Source organism: Coturnix japonica, chromosome 1, assembly GCF_001577835.2.
Source record: "Coturnix japonica isolate 7356 chromosome 1, Coturnix japonica 2.1, whole genome shotgun sequence".
Lineage (NCBI taxonomy): Eukaryota > Metazoa > Chordata > Aves > Galliformes > Phasianidae > Coturnix > Coturnix japonica.
The window spans coordinates 123,237,225-123,256,705 of NC_029516.1; the positions used below are offsets into that span (position 1 = coordinate 123,237,225).

Below are 19,481 nucleotides of genomic sequence, written 5' to 3' on the forward strand. Positions count from 1 at the left end.
CCCATAGTCAAGGGGCAGTCAGTCACACCATGAGCGTGAGGCTGAATGCTGCCGTTTTCAGTCAAGAGTTTGCAGAGTCAAGGGAATTTGTCACAGTTCAGCCTTGTTGGATTTTTCTTCCAGAAGATGAGGGAAGAGGATTGTGAACCCAATTACATCACCATGTAGCAAAGGAAACACATTTTCATCTCACAGACTGGCTTTCAGAGCCGTCAGCTACTGCTCAGGCTTCCTACATGATGAGATGTGCATGATTACAGCCTGTGCCACAGCCACTGCTTCCAAGTGCCCTCCCAAATTGTTACGCACCTTTTCCCAAATTTGACAGAAGTATAAAGGACTCCAAGGTAAAACAGCCTTGTGTGAAAACTGTTTAAAAATAATTGCTCACTGCATAGAGTGAAGAAGGATGTAAAGTAGCGTACCCGCTGAGGGAAAAGAGAGCTCTGCTGCTGTACCAGGCATCATCTCTGTGGGATGGAGGCACTTTAAACGCACAAGTAATTTCAAGCAGTTTTCACTGTAATAGACACAGGATAGGACAACTGTGAGATGCAGACTCAGGCTGGTAAGTTACACCCCTCTCAGAGCAACTCTTTCTTTATTCCATCCATGAGAAAGGGCAAGTAGACCTGTCATGGGACAGTCAGTGCATCCTGGTTTGCTGCTGCCCATCGTGACCATATGTCGTTCATTCCACATTTCACAGGAATGCCTCGAAACATTCCCTTCTGGCAATTATGAGACATCCGGGTAGAACAGCAGTACATCATGTCTCAAAATCTGCACTTTCACCTAGACTGGCAAATAGCAAACCCACAGACTGGACACAGCTCTCCAATGATGCATCAGCTTTCACGTCTGGTGGCTGGCATCCTTTGAAGTTGGCTACTCCCAGGGTATCACACAGTGTGACCCCAGAGCTTCTGCTGTGACTCCCTAATGCAATCAGCAGCCCTGCTTTGTAGCCAACTCTAGCAGGAGCTCTGTGCATGCAACATCTAGCTATATAGCCCCATGGGGCATTACTCTATTGCAAAAAGCTTGTCCCACATCCAAAAGTCCTTCTCTGTCTCATGTCTGGAAAGCAGTGCACAATCAAAAATGTCTCCTATATATAGTCCACCCAGGGCAAAGACTGTTTATTGCAACCCTTTACTGCTGATGCCTGCTTGTTTCGCGTGTACCTTGGTTCCTTTTACAAGCTGTTGAACCAAAATATTTTCTTGCCATTTGCTTTCATTCTTCATTTCACTGCTTTATCAGAGATAGAAACAGAAGCACATTTATTTGTTCACTATTCCCTGCAGGTAATCTTCAGTTGCAGCATATAAAACTTAATTTTCCCCAATTGCATGAGATTTCTTACTTTACACAAAGTTGTAAATCACCTCAGCAAAGGCTCCTTGCTTCCTCAATACAGGCAAAGGCTTGCAATACTTGAAAAATAACTTTAGCTTTCCCAAATGCTCCTTGTATTGTTATTCCAAGGGCTTCTTAGATTCATCCAACTTCATGTTTTCTGTGGATAAAATTGCATGATGTGGGGTGCATGAAGGACTTTTTCTCAGCATCCACCAGAACACTTTTGTAATCAAATTCAGATAGACTTTAGCATCTACATCTATCTTAATGTTTCTTTCTTACATTTCCTTTGTACATTACACTGGAAGTTATTTCCTTTGAAAAAGACTTTATAATATTTCTGTTTCTTTCACAACAACTCTGAACATTACAAATACACTTACTTCAATCACAGAATTTCCAGGAATGAACCTCAGAGAATGAGCATGACATGATGTGGTGTCTAGTGGTTCCATGCTACAGTGCGTGCAGCAAAGGTCCATGCAGCAATGTGAGCACAGTATTGCCTGACTTATGAATTCATTTATAATTACGTGAGATCACACACCACATCTTGAAAGTTATTTGCTTTGAAACTTAAAGGCTTGATGTGTGCACTGAATCTAAAGTGATCCTCTGCCTTAATTGCTTGTATTTAACCTGTTAATTTTCAGTTAATTAAAAACGTTGTAGGTATTGTTGAGCATCCAAGAAAACATTAGTGCCAGGAGCCTTGTGGAACATGAGGGAAAGAGGCAGAAGGTTTCCAGAAAACACTGGAAACATGAGGTTTGGCTCTCCTTAAAGCAACTAGGCTCTGCAGGTATTACCTTGAGATCACTTACCATTCACACAGCTCTGCTCCAAGAACTGCAGGATCTTTCCTAGCCCATGCTGTGGTTTTGACATCCAGCTGGCTCAGCTTCTGTAAGTGAAGTTGTTTCTAGATTTCAGCACAAAGCTGCTTCAGAGTGTTTCCCCTCTCTGCAGTATCTGGCAGCAACTGTAAAGGGCTCATACAGTTGCTGGGCATCAGTGAGGCAAGAGTACATCTGAACGGCTTCTGTTGCTGTGCACATGGATACCTGTACTCACAGATGCACAGAGGCTTTCTGTTTAGAGTGTAGGAGAGAGTGAGGGAGGCTCAGTGTAGCCAGAAACCCAGTAGCTTCCCCCAAGAAAATGATAATGTCACCATAGGTCTCCAGTGGTTATTCCCGTGCTCAGGGTCACGCAGCCTGGAGTCCATACACCCGGACTGCAGCCTTGGTCATTTTTTGTGTGGTTTTTTTTAGCTGAAAAACGTAATCTAGAAAGTTTTATGGTGGATGTCTTGTCAAAGCTAGGATGTTCTAGGGAAGCAATTCAGTTCCGATTAATTTCATCTTCTGATGATAAACCAGTTTGTCAGCGAACCCCTCACGATCTCCGACTGGGTCTCTGCTGGTGCTGAAATTGGTGGCAGATGGGCACCAGACCTTCCACCGTTGAAAACAGCTGGAGTTTTGCCACTGACTTCAAAGGAATTAGGATCAAGCCCATGAATTCACGACTGCACTTCTTATATAGCTATTTGAATAATTTATAAGCAAAAATAGGCTGGATTCTCCCAATCTTTCTGATGTTGAGTAAAGCTGTATTTAGTTACTTTTCTTGATTTCAAAGGAGCTTTGGTTCCATCATGAGCATCTTGTTATGAAAAATGGTGTCCATAGAGGACAGACAGGAAGAGAAGGAAATCCTCAGGCACATTGAAGATGTACAGCAGATCTGAGATTCAGAGATGACAGATCAGAGCAAAATAGTCCTCGTAGTTTGAGCTGAAGGCTAGATAGCTAGAAGTGGGGAGAGATGCAGAAATCATACCTCTTTTTGATGAGTTCATCTATTTTTAATGCCATTGCGTTTAGTTTTTCCTGCTTTCTTCTCAGCAATTTGGACATTAGTTTCCATAAGGTTATTAGCTGTGCTTTGCTCCTGGGCAGACTTTGCAGCAGACTACACATTTTTCTGGGATTCACCAAGCCATGTGTTTGTTCTCTATCACTGTGAACAATTTTCCATCTTAAAACTGTTTGGGAAAAGGGGGAAAGAGAAAAAAATTCCCAGTTCACCACCCAAGGCTTAGTGTTTACTTCTGCTGCACGCATCATTTATTTTCATTCTGCAGGATCATGATGACACGCTCGTCCAAGCACATGCTGTTCTAATATGCTACATTCCTTCAGCCTCTCAGTGCGTTAAAAGTGACATTGCTGCTAAATGAGAAAGGTCTTGTAAGACAGGGAAATAGATTGCTGAGTACCATTGCCTCCCAAGGAACCATGTTGTAGGCAGAAATGATTGGCTTGTTTTTTCCAGACTCCACACAAATGTGTACATATATGGCCCTGACTAGGAAGGCTATCTTCTAGGTGGTCATATGTTTCAGGATTTCTCCTCCTTCCTTGAAACATGCTGATATTTTATCTGGCTTTTGGAAAAGGGAACAGAACTCAGGCCTCAGGCTGTGAGCAGAGGAACAAGCACTCGCAGTTTGGGATGTGCCCTAGCAAAGTATTTCTGCAGCTATCATGCCCTGTGAATGTGTTTGAGCAAATGCCTTTATTGCTCTTCTTGCATTTTCTGGGCACATGGAGTGACTCTACTCTCACTCACAGTGTGGGGTTTCAGAAATCTGTCTTCTATGATGGCTGAACCACTTGCAGAAAATCTGTTCCACATTTGCTTGTTCTTCCCTGGTAGTAAATTTAAAAAGGCAATACTGAATCGTTACAGAAATGATTAACACAAAAACATTCAACAGTGCTTTGTTTTAGCTATAATATTTTCTCTTAAACCATGCCTCACTAATGACTCTTCATTAGAAGATGGCGCATGAGTAATTGAGGTAGGGTCATGCAGCTCCCGCCCAATGGAGAACTTGGGAGGTTTCTTCTAAACATTTTAAAATTTGAATTTATGAAACATATACAAGATGAAAAGTATAGATGCATTCAGTGTGATTTAGAGAAGAGCCTTTGGCACAGCTTAGTCTGCTAATATCCCATTAGTAAACCTTTGGAAGTGCTGTGTGTTGCCTGTGCTAGCTTACCCAGTGAAGATTTAAACATGAGGCAAAGTGTTACATACATACATTTCTTCTAATGCCCATTTGAGTCAAAGGGTGCTTTTGCCACTCGGTTGAACTCGAACGTGGGCTGTAACCTGCAATTGCCAGTAGGGGTAACAAGGAGAAAAACTGCTTTAACTTTCTGGAATGCTGCTTTCTGGAAATGAGAATGCTTTCACAGATGCAGTCCTGTCAGGAAACTAGAAGGGACAGGGGTTCCTGTATAGTTATGCCCTTATACTTATTTAATAACCTCAGTGTGTTTCAAAGCATAAATTATAATACTATCAAAACGAATTTAATGAGGGCATAAGTACTTAATATTTCCTGAAAGTAACTACTCTGAGCTGAAAGCACAGTAATAAATTCAGACTGCTTTATTTTAATCACAAAATCAGCTCTGGAACTTGAAGTTGCCAAAGTTTCTGCAAGGCATGAAATAGGGATGTGCGTGATCCTCTCAATATTTATGAACTGTAAATTATAAAAATTAGCAGTCCCTGGGTGGAAGTATTTTCAATATTTCAGAGAATGGTTATGAAGCACTTTTATTAACAATCTTAATTTTTTCTTTCTTCATTTTATTTTTTTCAGAGCAGTTTATTCTTTTTAGCGGGTTTACACTGAACTGGGGAGTTTTTCATACTTTCAAAGGGGGTCTGAAGTAATGCATTTCTGGTCTGAAGTCAGTATTTGAAGAGCTCCACCCTTTGGCCAGTTCTTCCTATAGAAACAGAAAAAAAATCTTAGAGAGCAAATGAAACAGTGTTTTCCTGGGAGCCCTAATAAAAGGCACTTTCTGGTTCAGACTGGCGCCGGTCTAAAAAAATACTTAAGCACGTGCGTAACACTGAGAATGTAAGCAATCCTTCCTTATTCAGAAAAGAATGACATTTTAGTCTTACTCAAAGCTCTTTGGTCTGTGCTCAGACTGATACATGCACCCAAGTATGTTGCTAAACCAGAGACAGAGAAGGGCCCTCTCTGTGGTAGGTCAGGTATCAGTCAGAGTGAATCCTTTACCCATTCCTCAGTGCCTAGAAAACTAAGAGCATTCAGCAGCTACTGTCCCCTCTGTCCCCTCTCTCGGAGAAGACCATGCCATCTGGAACTGCACCAACCCAGCAGCTGCTGTGGTAGTCACTGTGTGTCATGAGGTCCCCTTGAAGGTCTCAACTGCACTGCAGCCATTTGCCAGTGCCATGGGCTAGCTAGCAAACACCCTGGGATATCTGTTGGAGAAGATGCTGAGTTTTGCCATTACACTTGCTTATGTATTACTCACAGAAATTATGATGCTTTCATCCTTTTCTTTTTGCTGGTGGGTATAAGAAAAGCCAGATATAAGAAAAATGCTTTTTTACAATAAATATGGTGACGCACTGGTGCACATTACCCAGAGAGGTGGTGGAAACCCCTTCCCTGGAGATACTCAAAGTCAGGTTGGACGGGGCTCTGAGCACCCAGATTGGTTAGACTAGTTGGCCTTTAAGGGTCCCTTCCAATTCAATGATTCTATGATTCTGTTGTTACAATGAACAATTAAATGACCAAAATGCTGTCATTACAGACCAGAATAGCAAAAGTTAATTATTTAAATTTGACCTAGTCTCCTGTGTGCCCATTTTGTTCCATAATGAGTTCCAAAGTAACAATTTGTTTTTCTGACTAAAGCTAGGCTTAACGCTCTCCCTCAGTGATTCATCTCACTTTTTATGTGACAGCATCCCTTAGCAGCCACATGGGTTGGTCACGCAGGCTTTTGCCTTCTCAGGGAATGCAGGGCTTCTGGGAGTGTTTGCTTGGTTTGGTGTTTGAAGCCAAGCCCTGTATCTTGAGTTTTCTGGGGTGTCCTATGATTGCAGTCTCATGGACATTTTATGATTTGGGATTAGCTGGGCCAGAATTTCAGAGGAGAGATCAGAAACAAGCAAGAAAGCTGCACTCCAGCGTTAGGGTTTGTCATAAGAGCTACCGTCTTCAGAAATGTCAAATTCCTGAGACTGACTGTGGGTCAGAACTTTCCACTAAGCTTCTCGTCTGGAAGCAGATCTGCCTGAAGATTGGATGACAGACACCAGAAAGCCATGCTTGTTTACACAGTCAGAGTTTAAAATAAGAAATTTGCAGTCGTGTTTATGTTAAAAAAAGGGTTTCTAAAAGTTCTTCGTGAAGGGACGACATCATTTGCTTTTACAAAGTAGTAAGCAGAACCTTTTCTCTGGTGCTCATAGCCTATTTGGGAAGTACTTTCCAGCATCCGTGGGCAAAGCTGTTTAAAAACAGAGTTCTCTACAAAAATAAAGTGGTAAAGCTATAAAGCATTTGTTATCTTGGCAGGCTACAATAATTTTTTCTCAGTATTTCAGGAAGACTTTGACATTCCCCAAAGTTCATTAGCTTGGCTGTTTTGACAAGGGGCTTTCTTTTTGCCTTTAATTTTCTACCAATAGTGAAAATGACTTTGTTTATAACAATATGAGGCTGTTTTTTATCACCCTTTGTTTAGATGCTAGGCCTCTTATTGACCTTTTTTAACTAGGTTTTACTGTGAACAGAAGAGTAATGGTTTTTGCTGTTTTAAAAAGAACAGTCTCATTGTTAAGCTGGATTCCAGCCATTGGGATTTATTATCTAATTCTTAATGAATTAATGAACTAATGAGGTTCAACATGGCAAAGTGCAAGGTTTTGCACTTGGGCCGGAAGAACCCCAGGCATCTGTACAGACTGGGAAGAGTAGTCCTTGAGAGCAGCTCAGCACAAAAGGACCTGGGGATCCTGATGGATGAGAAACTTAACATGAGCCAGCAGTATGCTCTTGCAGCTTGGAAGGCAAATGGGATCCTGGGCTCCAACAGGAGAGGGGTGGCCAGCAGGGATAGGGAGGTGATTGTCCCTCTCTACTCCGCTTTTGTGAGGCCCCATCTGGAGTACTGTGTCCAGGTGTGGAGCCCTCAGTACAAAAAAAGACATGGAGATTTTGGAAAAGGTCCAGAGGAGGGCCACAAAGATGATCAGGGGGCTGGAGCACCTCCCCTATGAGGACAGGCTGAGGGAGTTGGGTTTGTTCTGCCTAGAGAAGAGAAGGTTGCGGGGTGACCTCGTTGCAGCCTTTCAATACCTGAAGGGAACTTACACCCAGGAGGGGAGTAAACTCTTTGAAAGGGCTGATAGTAGCAGGATAAGGGGAAATGGTTTTAAGTTGAAAGAGGGAAAAATTAGGTTGGATGTTAGGGGGATGTTCTTTACTAGGAGAGTGGTGAGGTCCTGGCACAGGCTGCCCAGGGAGGTTGTGGATGCCCCGTCCCTGGAGGTGTTCAAGGCCAGGTTGGATGGGGCCCTGAGCAACCTGATCTAGTAAACGTGGCCCTGCAAGGCAGGGGGGCTGGAGTTTCATGCTCCTTGAGGTCCCTTCCAACCCAAGTTGTTCTGTGATTCTGTAATTCTGCGTGTGTGATACTGAGAGCTAGAGCACTCTGTGTGAATGGAGCACTGCTGTAAATTCAGGAAATTCTTTTCTTTCTTTTTTTTTTTTAACTCTTCATATTTTCTCATGTCAGAGAGCTAAAATATATTCCTATCCTACTTTAAGTTGACTGGCAAAGAATTTCCTCACCCTCTCTTGTTGAAAAGTATTGTGAGAATTTGATGTCTTTCTCCTCCTTAGTGTTTCAAATAATCCAACTAGATAATCTCCATCAGTTGGGTAAGTGGAGCTGTAACACCTACTTAAGGGAGGGGAACCATCTGGATTTCCTGCAACTTGGAGCCTGCTGGCAAATATTAGGTTGTACCAATTTAGAGCATGATGAAGTGGGAAATAATGGACATTCTTGGAGAATCTGAAATGGGATCAGCTGTTATTGGCAAAAATTGGCAGGTGCAGTGCACTATGCTGACTGTAAGCATGATCTCACATTGGAGAGTGCAGCTGGGAAAATGGCCTGCTAATTGAATGGTAGTAGGTCTCCCAGGGCTCTGACAGCCATGGAGCATCACTAATTGGAGTCTCCTGTTTGCCTTGATGGTGGCTGTCACTGAATGAAGGAACGTGCAGGTTGACATTTCTCTAGGTGCTGATGTTCGTTGCCTTTTTGTGGAAGCGAGTCCTCGTGGAATCAGAAGTATTCTCAGACTTAGGAGGGCTGGCATGAGGCTGGCAATATCTATTTCTCATTTGTGTTTGCAGCATGCTGGCAGTGATTTGGAGCCATAAAAGCCTCTCGGTTGCACATTTGTTTAACTGTGCACTTGTACTGTTATCTTTCCATCCCTCTCTTTGCCTTTCTTGTATTCACTTGTAATAGGTTTCTAAATTAGCTTGACAGCAAGTAGCAAGTATTCCTTTTTTGGGGAGCCCAAGGAGGCCTTGTCCTTGACTGAGTTTTTTGGAAGCTATCGTAATTCATATGGTAGTAATAGAAAGAAATAATAGCCTACTTTTGGTCCAGAACAGTATTACATGTACCTCTGGTTCATGTGGGTCTCAGAATAGTAGTGCAAGCAAAAAAGCATGCATGCGTTAGCCATGGCTTCGTTTTCATATGGTGTTTTTATTCATTAAATGCAAACATATTGCGTTGCATACCAATTTGATGCAAAGGTCTGTTGGCGAAATGGCATTTTCCCTCAGCTGTTAGCACCTCTTGAGGGAAGATCTATTGGAAATGAGTGCTGTGCAGATAGCGCTGCTTCTGCCTTCAGGGTGTACTCTGCGTATTATGCGAACACAGAATCACAAAATGGCTTGGTTTGGAAGGAACCTTAAAGATGCCTTTGTGGCCAAGAAGGCCAGTGGTAACCTGAGGTGTATTAGAAAGTGTGTGACCAGCAGGTTGAGGGAGGTGATCTTCCCCCTCTACTCTGCCCTGGTGAGGCCACATGGAGCACTGTGTCCAGTTCTGGGCACCCCAGTTCAAGAAAGATGGGGAACAACTAGAGATCACTGTCTGTGCAAAAAGTTAAATTTCATCTTTTATATAAACCCCATTTAAGTACTGCAAGGCTTCAGTGGGGTCTCCCCAGAGCCTTCTCCAGGATGAACAAACCTAACTTCCTCAGCATTTCTTCATAGGAGAGATTCTCCAACGCTCTGATCACCTTTGTGGCCTCCTCTGGACCCACTCCAACTGCATGTCTAAAAACCATCCCATTCTGTGAGAAGTAGCTTGTCTGTATAGGAGATGAGAAGCCGTTGGCATTTTTAGGCATGAGGTATCTGAAAGTCTGAATTGAACAAAAAACTGTGGGCAGAAAGCTGGTCTGGACATCTCGGTGATCTACTCTCTCTGTGGATTTCAGACTTAAGTTATAAACCCATCACATGGACTGATTATAAAAACTCTATAAGCTATATCCCAGACAATTCTTTCAGGGGCCATCATGCTCCTCTCCAGATGACGTGGTACAGTGGGAAGAATGCCTTCATATTGCTTTTGCCTGGGGATAGCCTGCATGAGGTTGGAGACAGGGGGAGAAAATCAGAAGGGTTTGAAATTGTGCACTGATTTGTGATGTCTGCGGCCTCAGAGAGACCCTTCCCTTGCCTGGGTTTGGCCACTCCCACCTTGGTGACCAGCATCATCCCCTTGCTGGGATCGGAATGCATGCAGGCTCAGCATCCCTGTGGCATCCATTCAAGTTGTACAGATGAGAGTGGCTTAGGTGTGGCCACCAGCAAGCTGTGATGGGTCATTAATGTCCCTCATTCTTTCTCTTTTTTTTTCCTTTTTTTCCCTTTCTTTTTCAACCTCTGCTTTTTGCCTTTCTCTTTTCCTTTTCTGCCCCTTTTTCATTTTCTTCTTCTACCACCTTCTTTTTCTTTCTTTCCTTGTTCTTTTTCCTGCCCCTTCCCTCCCCTTCCTTTCCTTTCCCTTCCCTTCCCTTCCCTTCCCTTCCCTTCCCTTCCCTTCCCTTCCCTTCCCTTCCCTTCCCTTCCCTTTCTTCACCTTCCCTTCCCTTCCCTTCCCTTCCCTTCCCTTCCCTTCCTTTTTTACTTCCTTTCCCATGTCATCCCCTTCCCATCCTCTTCCTTTTCCCCTTCTCCTTTTCTTCTCTTGCCACTTGTTTTCCTTTCTGTTCCTTTTCCCTTTCCTTTTCTTCCTTTGCCTCCTTTCCTTCCTTCTTCTCTATCTCCTTTCCCTGCACCCAGCTCAACGACTCTGCCAAGCAGCTCATTGAGATGGACAAGACTTGTTCAGCAGCCGCCGCTGGCTGTGAAGCACCACCAGACCCAGCTGCAGCGGTGGGACTGGGGCCGTGTCCCACAACAAGCAGTGCAGGGGCAACGGCAGCAGCTCCACGGCCAGTGGAGGGCAAGAAGAATGCCAAGAAGCGGCACTCCTTCACTGCCCTCAGCATGACCCACAAGTCCTCCCAGGCTGCCAGCAACCGGCACTCCATGGAGATCAGTGCTCCCGTCCTCATCAGCTCCAGTGACCCACGGGCAGCTGCCAGGATTGGGGACCTAGCACACCTGTCCTCCAGCGCTCCTGCCCAGGTAAGGAGTAAGGGATTGTGCCCGGCCCTGCAGCCTGGAGGGCATGGCTGAGGGCTTCTTCTCCTCCTCCAAAACAAGCCATGCTGGAGCCAGCTGCTGCAGAGCACTGTTTCTCTTGTTTGATAGGATTTAGCACATTTTTTCCTGCCCAGGAATTAGTGATTGGGTGGGCATGATGAGCTGTAGAATAAGGCCAAATCATTTTAGGTTTGATTCAAAGAAAAATAGAATAAAGCATGTTGCTGAGGGCATTGTCCAAATGCCTCCTGAACAGGCACAGGCCATCAGCCACCTCTCTAGGAAACCTGTCCCAGTGTTTGAACACCCTCAGGTAAATAAATGTTTCCCATTGCCAAGTCTGATCCTCCTCTGGTGCAGCTTTGTGCCATTCCCTTGCGTCCTGCCATTGATTCCCAGGAGCAGAGCCTGGCACCTCCCTCTGCTTCCCTTCCTCAGGGAGCTGCAGAAAGCAGAGGTCACCTCTTAGCCTCCTCCTCTCCAGCCTAGACAGCCCAGTATCCTCAGCCTCTCCTTACTTAGGACATGCCTTCCAGCACTGTTGCCAGCATTGGTGCCCTCCTCTGTATACAATTATTGACTTAACCTACATTAAAAAGAAAACCATAATCCTACAGTGTGTGCATATTCCATCACTTTCTGTTATAGAGAGGAATAATATCGAGTGATCCTGTTATCGTTGCTCTGGACTGTACTTGCTCCCACTTAGGGTGACATTACCAGTATGAACTTCATGTGCTTGGTATACATCAGGGCCAAAAAAATAATGTTAGAGCAATTATTTCCTTACAGATGACTGGCAGACAAACAGTTGTTCTGTAGTTTGGCAAGCAGCTGGTACCTGGTTAGCGACTGCTGCCCAGAAATGCTCAACAAGGTATCAGACAGGCACAAGTGCCGATGGGTAGCCCTTTACTTCTTCCATGCTCAAAAATCCCTGCAGATCCAAAGGACATCTGGGCTGCTGCTGCTGAGAGGTAGTCAAAGCAGGAGCAAAGGCCTTGGAAACATGTTGAAATCCTGTGCAAACTCCCACTACTTACTAAGGGAATCCAAATGGCAATTTGCAGTTTGGCAGTGTAGAAGAAAATGGAGAATAATAATGACCCCAAAAATCACTGTTGAAGAGTGTGAAGGTGAGAGGATACAGCCCCTGCTGGAAGTGATGTGTGTGCCAAGATGTACTGGGACATCTGCGACTCAGTGCAAGCTCTAGATGGGAGTGAGGGTCCCAGGCTCGTCAAGTAAATGACACCCAGGTTTTTGGCACTCAGAGTGACACATTTGGACTTTGCAGAGATGTGACAGTCTGTGGCTTTTCTGTTCTTATACTAGTTGAAGAGAAAAGCGTGCACACACTTTGCCAGAGTCATGTGAAGGCTCAATCTAAGCACAGTACAAAAATTAGACCAAAAAGCAGAAAGTGCTTTAATTACCCTCCCCTGCTTTGGCACAACAATTGGTGTGCAAAGCCCTACTCATTTCACAGACTGTTGTGGTGTCTGGACGCATGCGATTGGGGCCAAGAAGGAATCAGTGTTCCCCATAGGAGCTTTAAATGCATGCTGAAGGGAAGTTTGCTGGGTGCTTCACACTGAGAGAAGAGCATGAAATCTGTGTCATGGTGAGAGGCACAGCTAGGGCTGGAGTGCAGTGAGGCCAACCCAGTGGGGACAGGCAGACACAGGGACAGTGCTGTAGCTCCAGTTCTTCTGCCTCAGGACTCAGATCAGGCAGGCAGGTAAGGCAGCTGGGGACAAGCCTCTATCACTGCTGGCCAAAGGGATCTTGGCCAAAACCCAGATAGGGGAAGAAGAGACTTAAGAAGAGTCTTGCTTGCTGATTTCAGCCTTGAAGAAAAGAGGTTCATCAAATCATTAAGGTTGGAAATGACTTCTAAGGTCATCTGGTCCAACCTCCAATGCATCCCCTCCATGTCCTCATAACCATGTCCCTCAGTGCTATATCCACACGTTACTTGAATATCTCCAGGGGTGGAGACTCCACCACCTTCCTGGGCAGCCTGTGCCACTGCATCACTGCTCCTTCTGAGAAGAAATTTTTCCAAACATCCAACCTGAACCTCCCCTGGTGCAACTTGAGGCCATTCCCTCTCATCCTGTTGCTGTTCCATGGGAGAAGATGCTAGTCCCCACCTCACCACAACCTCCTTTCATCTTGCTGTAGAGAGCAATAAGGTCTCCCCTGAGCCTCCTCTTCTCCAGATTAAACAATTCCACTTCCCTCAGCTGCTCGTCATAAGACTTGTGCTCCAGACCCTTCACCAGCTTTGTTGCCCTTCCCTCTGTCAAAACATATTATTGCAGTCCCAAGTATCCAGTCTCCGTAAAAGTGGCATTTGCACGTGTGAATGCATTTGTCTGCTTTTGGAGGCCTTACTATTTGCTCTGCGATTTGAGGGATTTAAAGATTCGCATTTTCAAACTTTGCTAGGAATCTATTGGGAAAAAAAAAATGTGGAACTGACATTCTCACTCCGTTCTCCTGACTGGAGGAGCAGCCTGCAGGAAAATGCCTCGCTGCTTCAAGACTTGCAGTAAAATCACAAGGGCTACTAACATGACTTCATCTGCTTCCAGCCCTTTTAGAGAGGTCTGCAGAGAGCTCAGAATCTGCCTCTTACAAAATGAGCATTTAAATTGGGCATCTATATTTATGTACCTATTAAATCCATAATTTTGGTGGTTGCATTTTAAATTAAAATTATCAGAAATGCAGCTCCTTTTCCACTATCTGCTGAGACCTGACAGCACTCCGAAACAATTAACGATGCTGCAGCATCAGACAGGAGATCGACTCTGAATTTTTATTTTATTCAAGCGTGGCTGAATGCCATCCAAAACAGCACAAACAGCAGACCTCGGCACAGTCAAATCGAGGCATTTGGAGCAGCAAGAGTCTTGTTTTCAGATTGTTTTGTTCTTGAAGGCATTTGACGTTTTTAAGGTGAGACGTCCTGTGTGTCTCATTAGGGATCTGACATGCTGACAACCCATGGGCTGGCTGTTCTGCTGGAGGGTTGCTGCCACCAAACAGCACTGAGCTCAGCCGTGGGAAGCAGGGTCACTCTCTTCTTCCTCCCTTGCAGATGGACCTGTCTGTCCTTCAAGTCATCCTCACTTGCCCTCTCTATATAACCATCTCAGGCCCCTACTAGCCTGCAGCAGCAAATTTGGCCAAAAGTATATTTTTTAATAGAGAAAACAGCAAATTTCCAGTTTCAGTGCTGGCTGTCAAGCAAATTTATGCCTTTCACCCTTAGATTCTAAATTTGGGTTACTCTATCTTTAAATAATATCCTTGAAAATTTCAGACACTTCAACTGCTTGTTTAAATTCATCTCCTCATGAAAAGAAATAGAGGATTTTTGTTCAGTTTAGTAACTACATAGCAGGATCAGCGATGAGCAGGAAGGGAGGTTCTGCCTTTTTTACAAGTTTGACATGTGTTTTTTCCTATTAGCCTATCCTTTGAACATGCAAAATTCCCCATCCCTGAAGGTGCTCAAGGCCAGGTTGGATGGGGCCCTGGGCAGCCTGAGCTGGTGGGGGGCAGCCCTGCCCACAGCAGGGAGTGGGGCTGAGTGGGCTGTGAGATCCCTTCCAACCCAAACCATGATGTGATTCTGTGATTCTATGAATTATTCCCAGAAGCTCTCAAACAGCATCAGCTGCCCCACTTTGGGCAACTGGCCAGTGCCTGGTGGAACGGCCTTCCAAAAACCAGTGTCCATTTCCCTATAGACTAGAGGCACTTCCATCTGGGGCACTTGCTTTCTTTCTGCAAACTGCAGAGGAAACAGAGCTGTTAACGGCTGTAGGTACCTAAAATTGAGGTGCGCATTTCAGATATTTAACTAAATGCACAGTGTATTGCACCCCTTAAAAGTTATGTCATGCATGGTACTATATTCCTGTGGTTTTTGTTGGTATTTGTGAATTGAAACCAGACTTTCATGCAGAGCTGACATGTTTTCTGTTTTTATGAGTTGTTAGGCTATAATAAACCTCCTGCTTCTCTAGGAGGGCACAAATCTCTTCATCCTGAGCGCTGACATTCAGACCATAGTATGAAATCTCAGGCTCTGAAAGCATTTTTATTAAAGCATTTATTAATTCAATAATTGCAGTCTACAGGCTCAGGTTAACACATTCATTGTTCTTTAAGCAATACTTAGTCAACTGCTTCCCAGTACCCAAGATGCATTTTGGGAGTCTAAAAGATAACTTCATTGACTGCCCTCCTAGGGATACTCAAAAGCGGGATCAACTTCAGAGCACCTCAGATGGATAAAACAGTGGCTGGGAAAGCACAGTAGTCAAGATACAAAGAATTTATTTTCAAAGTGGCAATGCTGGGATCTTCATTTTGCTTGCAGCCAAATTTGTTCTGTGCTTTTTGTTGCATGCCAAGTGTCACTCATTGAACATGAGACCTCCATCTGAAAGGTGATAGCATCAGTCCATTGTGCAGAATGCCCCATCATGGGTTTTTATTGAAGTTGTGAGATGCCCATGATGGAACAGAAGCTGAATTAGGCTGTGGGCGCAGAGGAGTTGCTCGTAACCGAGACTCCCAAGAGAGCAGGAAAGGTCCCCCCCAGAGGGCAATGGTGCCTAGGCCTCAGGTGGCTCTTCCTGCTTCCATTTGCACCCCTTATGAATTATTCATCCCTGCTGTTTGGAAAGGTCAGAGGTCTGTAGCACACCAAACACCCTGGTTTTCGGCAGAAAACACTTCACATGAATAATGAAGTGTGGCTGTGTGCACACCAGGACAACAGCTGAGAGGGGAAGAAAGGATGCTCCTGGCAGGAGGAACTTGTGCGCGCGTTTCGAACAACTCATCACTATGCACAGGAAATCTGCTTGTGTCTGTGGGTGTCGGAATGGGCTCCTAACCGGAGGCCACATGTTCAGGAAAAGCTGAGAACAATGTCTTGCACGTTCCCAATCCCGAGCAGCAACAGCATTTGAAATGAAAAATCTTCCTTGAAGTGTCTCCCTGTATAAATCATTTGGAAGTGTGACTCCTTATCAGTTACTTAGAAATGCTGGATTTTAGCTGAGAAAATGTAATAGCAGAACTCTGGTTGAGCCTTGGCTGATAGCCTAAATGTGCTGGCCATGAGCAGCATACAGATTATGTTTAAAATCCAGAAACTATGAACCTTGAATTTTGAAGTGCCTAACAGGCTCTGAGAAAAGAAGAGAAAGTCATGTATTCTTCAGCTTTGGTCTGGAGTCCAAATTGTATCCAGCTTGCTTTGCTGTTGGCTGCAGATGACAACAGAATGGACATCCAGTAATGAGATTTAGACAGCTGAAACAAGAGGCAGCCATCTCAAGGGGTTGCGCTGGTCAGAATGGCAAGAGAAGTAATATTAGTTGGTCTGACCTGTGTTCCTGTTATTTGGATCCACATATGTCATAAATGCAGTGTAAGACTTTGCTGAAGTATAGCCTACATTGTTTCCTAGTTTTTGTATTGTCCCAATTCTACTATGAATTGCTTCCAACTGGAGCCAAACATTGTTTATTTGTTGCATCTCCATTTTATATAACTTCATAGAGAATTCTTGTTGGAGGTTGGAAGGAACTGAGTTTTTTAAGCAGAAGTTCAGGCAGGCATGCAAATTGTATTTTGTATGCTACTAATAGGCCTTAAAATATACCCCGTATATTGGGATATATTACATTATTTGTCAAAATGACTGCAAGTAGACCAAATCTATGGACTGATTACATAAGCTACCGAAGATCCAGGTCAAAGCACAATTCCCAACCAGCATGAGACAGTGTGGTCTCTTTATCCTGTAATTTGTCTCATCATGAATACATTTTGAAACATTTTTCAGGAACCACAAAATCTAATTTTTGACTGAATCGAAGCAAAGAAGGCTGAGCTTTGGAAGAGCGTTTATTCAACTGTGCATGAAATCCTCTTGCCTGTAAAACAAAAACAAGTTTGCTTCTCTTTCCAGCTACTCCTCAGGGTACTAACCCAAAAACATTTTACCGCTAAAATCATTTTTGCACAGGGGTAATCCTGAGGCTTCACACTGCCTGCCAGTCAGCTGCTGATTTGGAAGACTCAAGAGCAAGCGAGGTTCTCTCTCTTGGTATTTGCACTATCCCACAAAGCACTGTCCGTCTGACACACTCCATGTGCACGTGCATGACATTTTAGCAGAACTGACCACAGAGTGTATTTTCCCTTCTTGTTTGTGTGGGATTTTCGTTTGCTTGTTTACCACTACCATCTCTCTGGAGAAGAACTTACTACAGGAGCCATTGCACAGCATCCTGATAAGCTTGTTGTTCAATTATCAAGAGGATAATTATGAATTTGGGATTAAATTAACATCTTTTAGAGGTCAAGCCTTCTCTTTTATCTTCCCTGTCTTTCTGTCTTTGAATTTTTTATGTTGCTTGATCCCAAAATTGTGAAAACCTATTTGCTGTAAAACCATTTAGAGCCCCAGGGAGGAGAGCCAGACACCAGTGCTTGGTGCTGGAAAGGTTGCTCTAAGAGAAAATAAGACTGAATAAAATATAATTCTCTTGGTGCTCATCCGCATAATGCTTAATTAGGCCTCAAGTTGGGGAACTGAGAAGCTGCAAACCAGGATAATCAGCCCTCTTACGGATGGTGATGTCAGAGGAACATTTGGAAGAAGGTGGCAAAAAATGTTTTGGCTTTTTCTCTCCAATTCACACCCATCTTTAGACTGCAGTGTGTTGGAAGCTCCAGGAATTACATCTGTATGACTTCTCCAGCTCTCTTCATAACACAGTGACCTATTCGCAGAAGAAACGCCCTTGGATGTTTAAGTATTAGGAGCCAAAAATTAATCAGGGCCAACAGGATGGTGTAATATTCAGCCTGACCACTATCCACAGCCATAGATATGCATTGTAAGAACCCCTTTGTAAATACTGGATTTTATAAATTTAGCTCCATTTTTTTTTTGCAGGAAGAAACTGGAAATTTATGCAGCTATTTATGCAGCCATTGTTCATGGATATATTGTTATTTTTTACACACATACCATTAGGGAAGAAAAAGTCTTACTTCAGAGCTGGAAAGTCCGTTTCAGCTCCTGCTGTGGTAATTAGCATTTGATGAGGCTACTTGGTCTTACGTATAACACGTTCCATCAATACTTGGTGGCACCACCGTGCATTAAGTGCTTATACATTATTTCTGGGAACATTAAGGCCCAGAGTGATTGCCACAGTCATTGTTTTATGGAGTCAAGTGAATTAGAGAAATGAGTCACAGGAATCTTAAAAACCATTAGCCTATTTTTGTGGTATTTCCAGAGGACAGTACATCAGCCTATGTGAGTTGAATGTTTGAATGTTTTTCTCTTATTATAAAGCAATGCTAAAGAGAAATTTTAAGTAAGCTGTAAATATGCATTCAAGACATTAAAAGAAATTTCCCTGTGAATTAATGAATGTGATAAGTGCCCTGTGGTGAGAGAGAGCTGGATTTGCTTTGAAGTCAAAATAGCGATTTCTGGTTGGTGATTTTCTTGATGATAGAACATTCACCTGATAGCAGCAGCAATTATTTTTTCCATGAAGGCTGCCGCAACCTGCACTATCCCTGTACCCTGTTCCTACTTTTATCATCATCTTTGTGGCTTCTATTCCCCTCCAAGACCGAGTCCTGTGCTTTTGCAAGACACTTCCCTAATCCCTGCAGGCACTGCATCTTTTCAAATTAAACAACAAACATGGCCTCAAAGTACTAGTGGGAATCTAAAGTGAATCTACAAGGCAGAGAAAAAGGATAGTTTATGCTAGACGTCCAGAGTACTAATCCTTCTGCTTTCACAGAGGTGTGGATAGGAGGAGAGAAAGGGAATGAATTTGAAATGAACTTCTAGCCCAGATGAGCAGTTATTACCTTTAATTTCCTGATCTCTGTGGGCTTGTCGGTAACGTTTTGCCTGTCTGGTTGTTTTTAAATATATGTCAGAGCTGACACAAGAGGCGACAACATCTCAGTAGTGTATTATTTACTCAGGAGTATATGCTATAAACGGTAATAGAACCGTATCATTACATATACATTAAAGCATGATTTGTTTTGATGCTCCTGTAGTTCTCTTGTAAATAACACTTATCAGCTGGAGGAGGAATGAGACCCATCTGAGCTCAGGCATGTCACGGTAGCTTCTGTGAGAGTTGCACTATTCATTCTCATCAGGAAATGTTGACCCTCGGGCTGCACAGTCATCTGGAAACTTCAGTTTTGTCAGCTAGCTGTGGGTCTCTTTGTTTTGGATGTGACCCAAACAGTGCTTGGTGCCATCATTTATTTAAGTGACTAAAAACTGTACTGAGTCAGATGGAAGTTCTTCTCAACATTTAGAGTTCCAGGGTACAGGGGCATAACTCTGCAGCACGTCATACAACCACAGAATGATCGAGGTTGGAAGAGACCTTCAAGATCACCAAATGCAGCCACCAAC

The 19,481-nt window shown here is 43.7% G+C and overlaps 1 protein-coding gene across 1 annotated transcript in view; it reads left to right on the forward strand.

Moving 5' to 3' along the window:
* Nucleotides 1-19,481, forward strand: part of SH3RF3 (SH3 domain containing ring finger 3) — a 224,942-nt gene that overhangs the window by 161,435 nt on the left and 44,026 nt on the right. Inside the window, exon 5 of the mRNA XM_032442587.1 lies at nucleotides 10,610-10,957. Coding sequence (XP_032298478.1) covers nucleotides 10,610-10,957 — 348 coding nt within the window. The remainder of the gene's footprint in view (nucleotides 1-10,609; nucleotides 10,958-19,481) is intronic.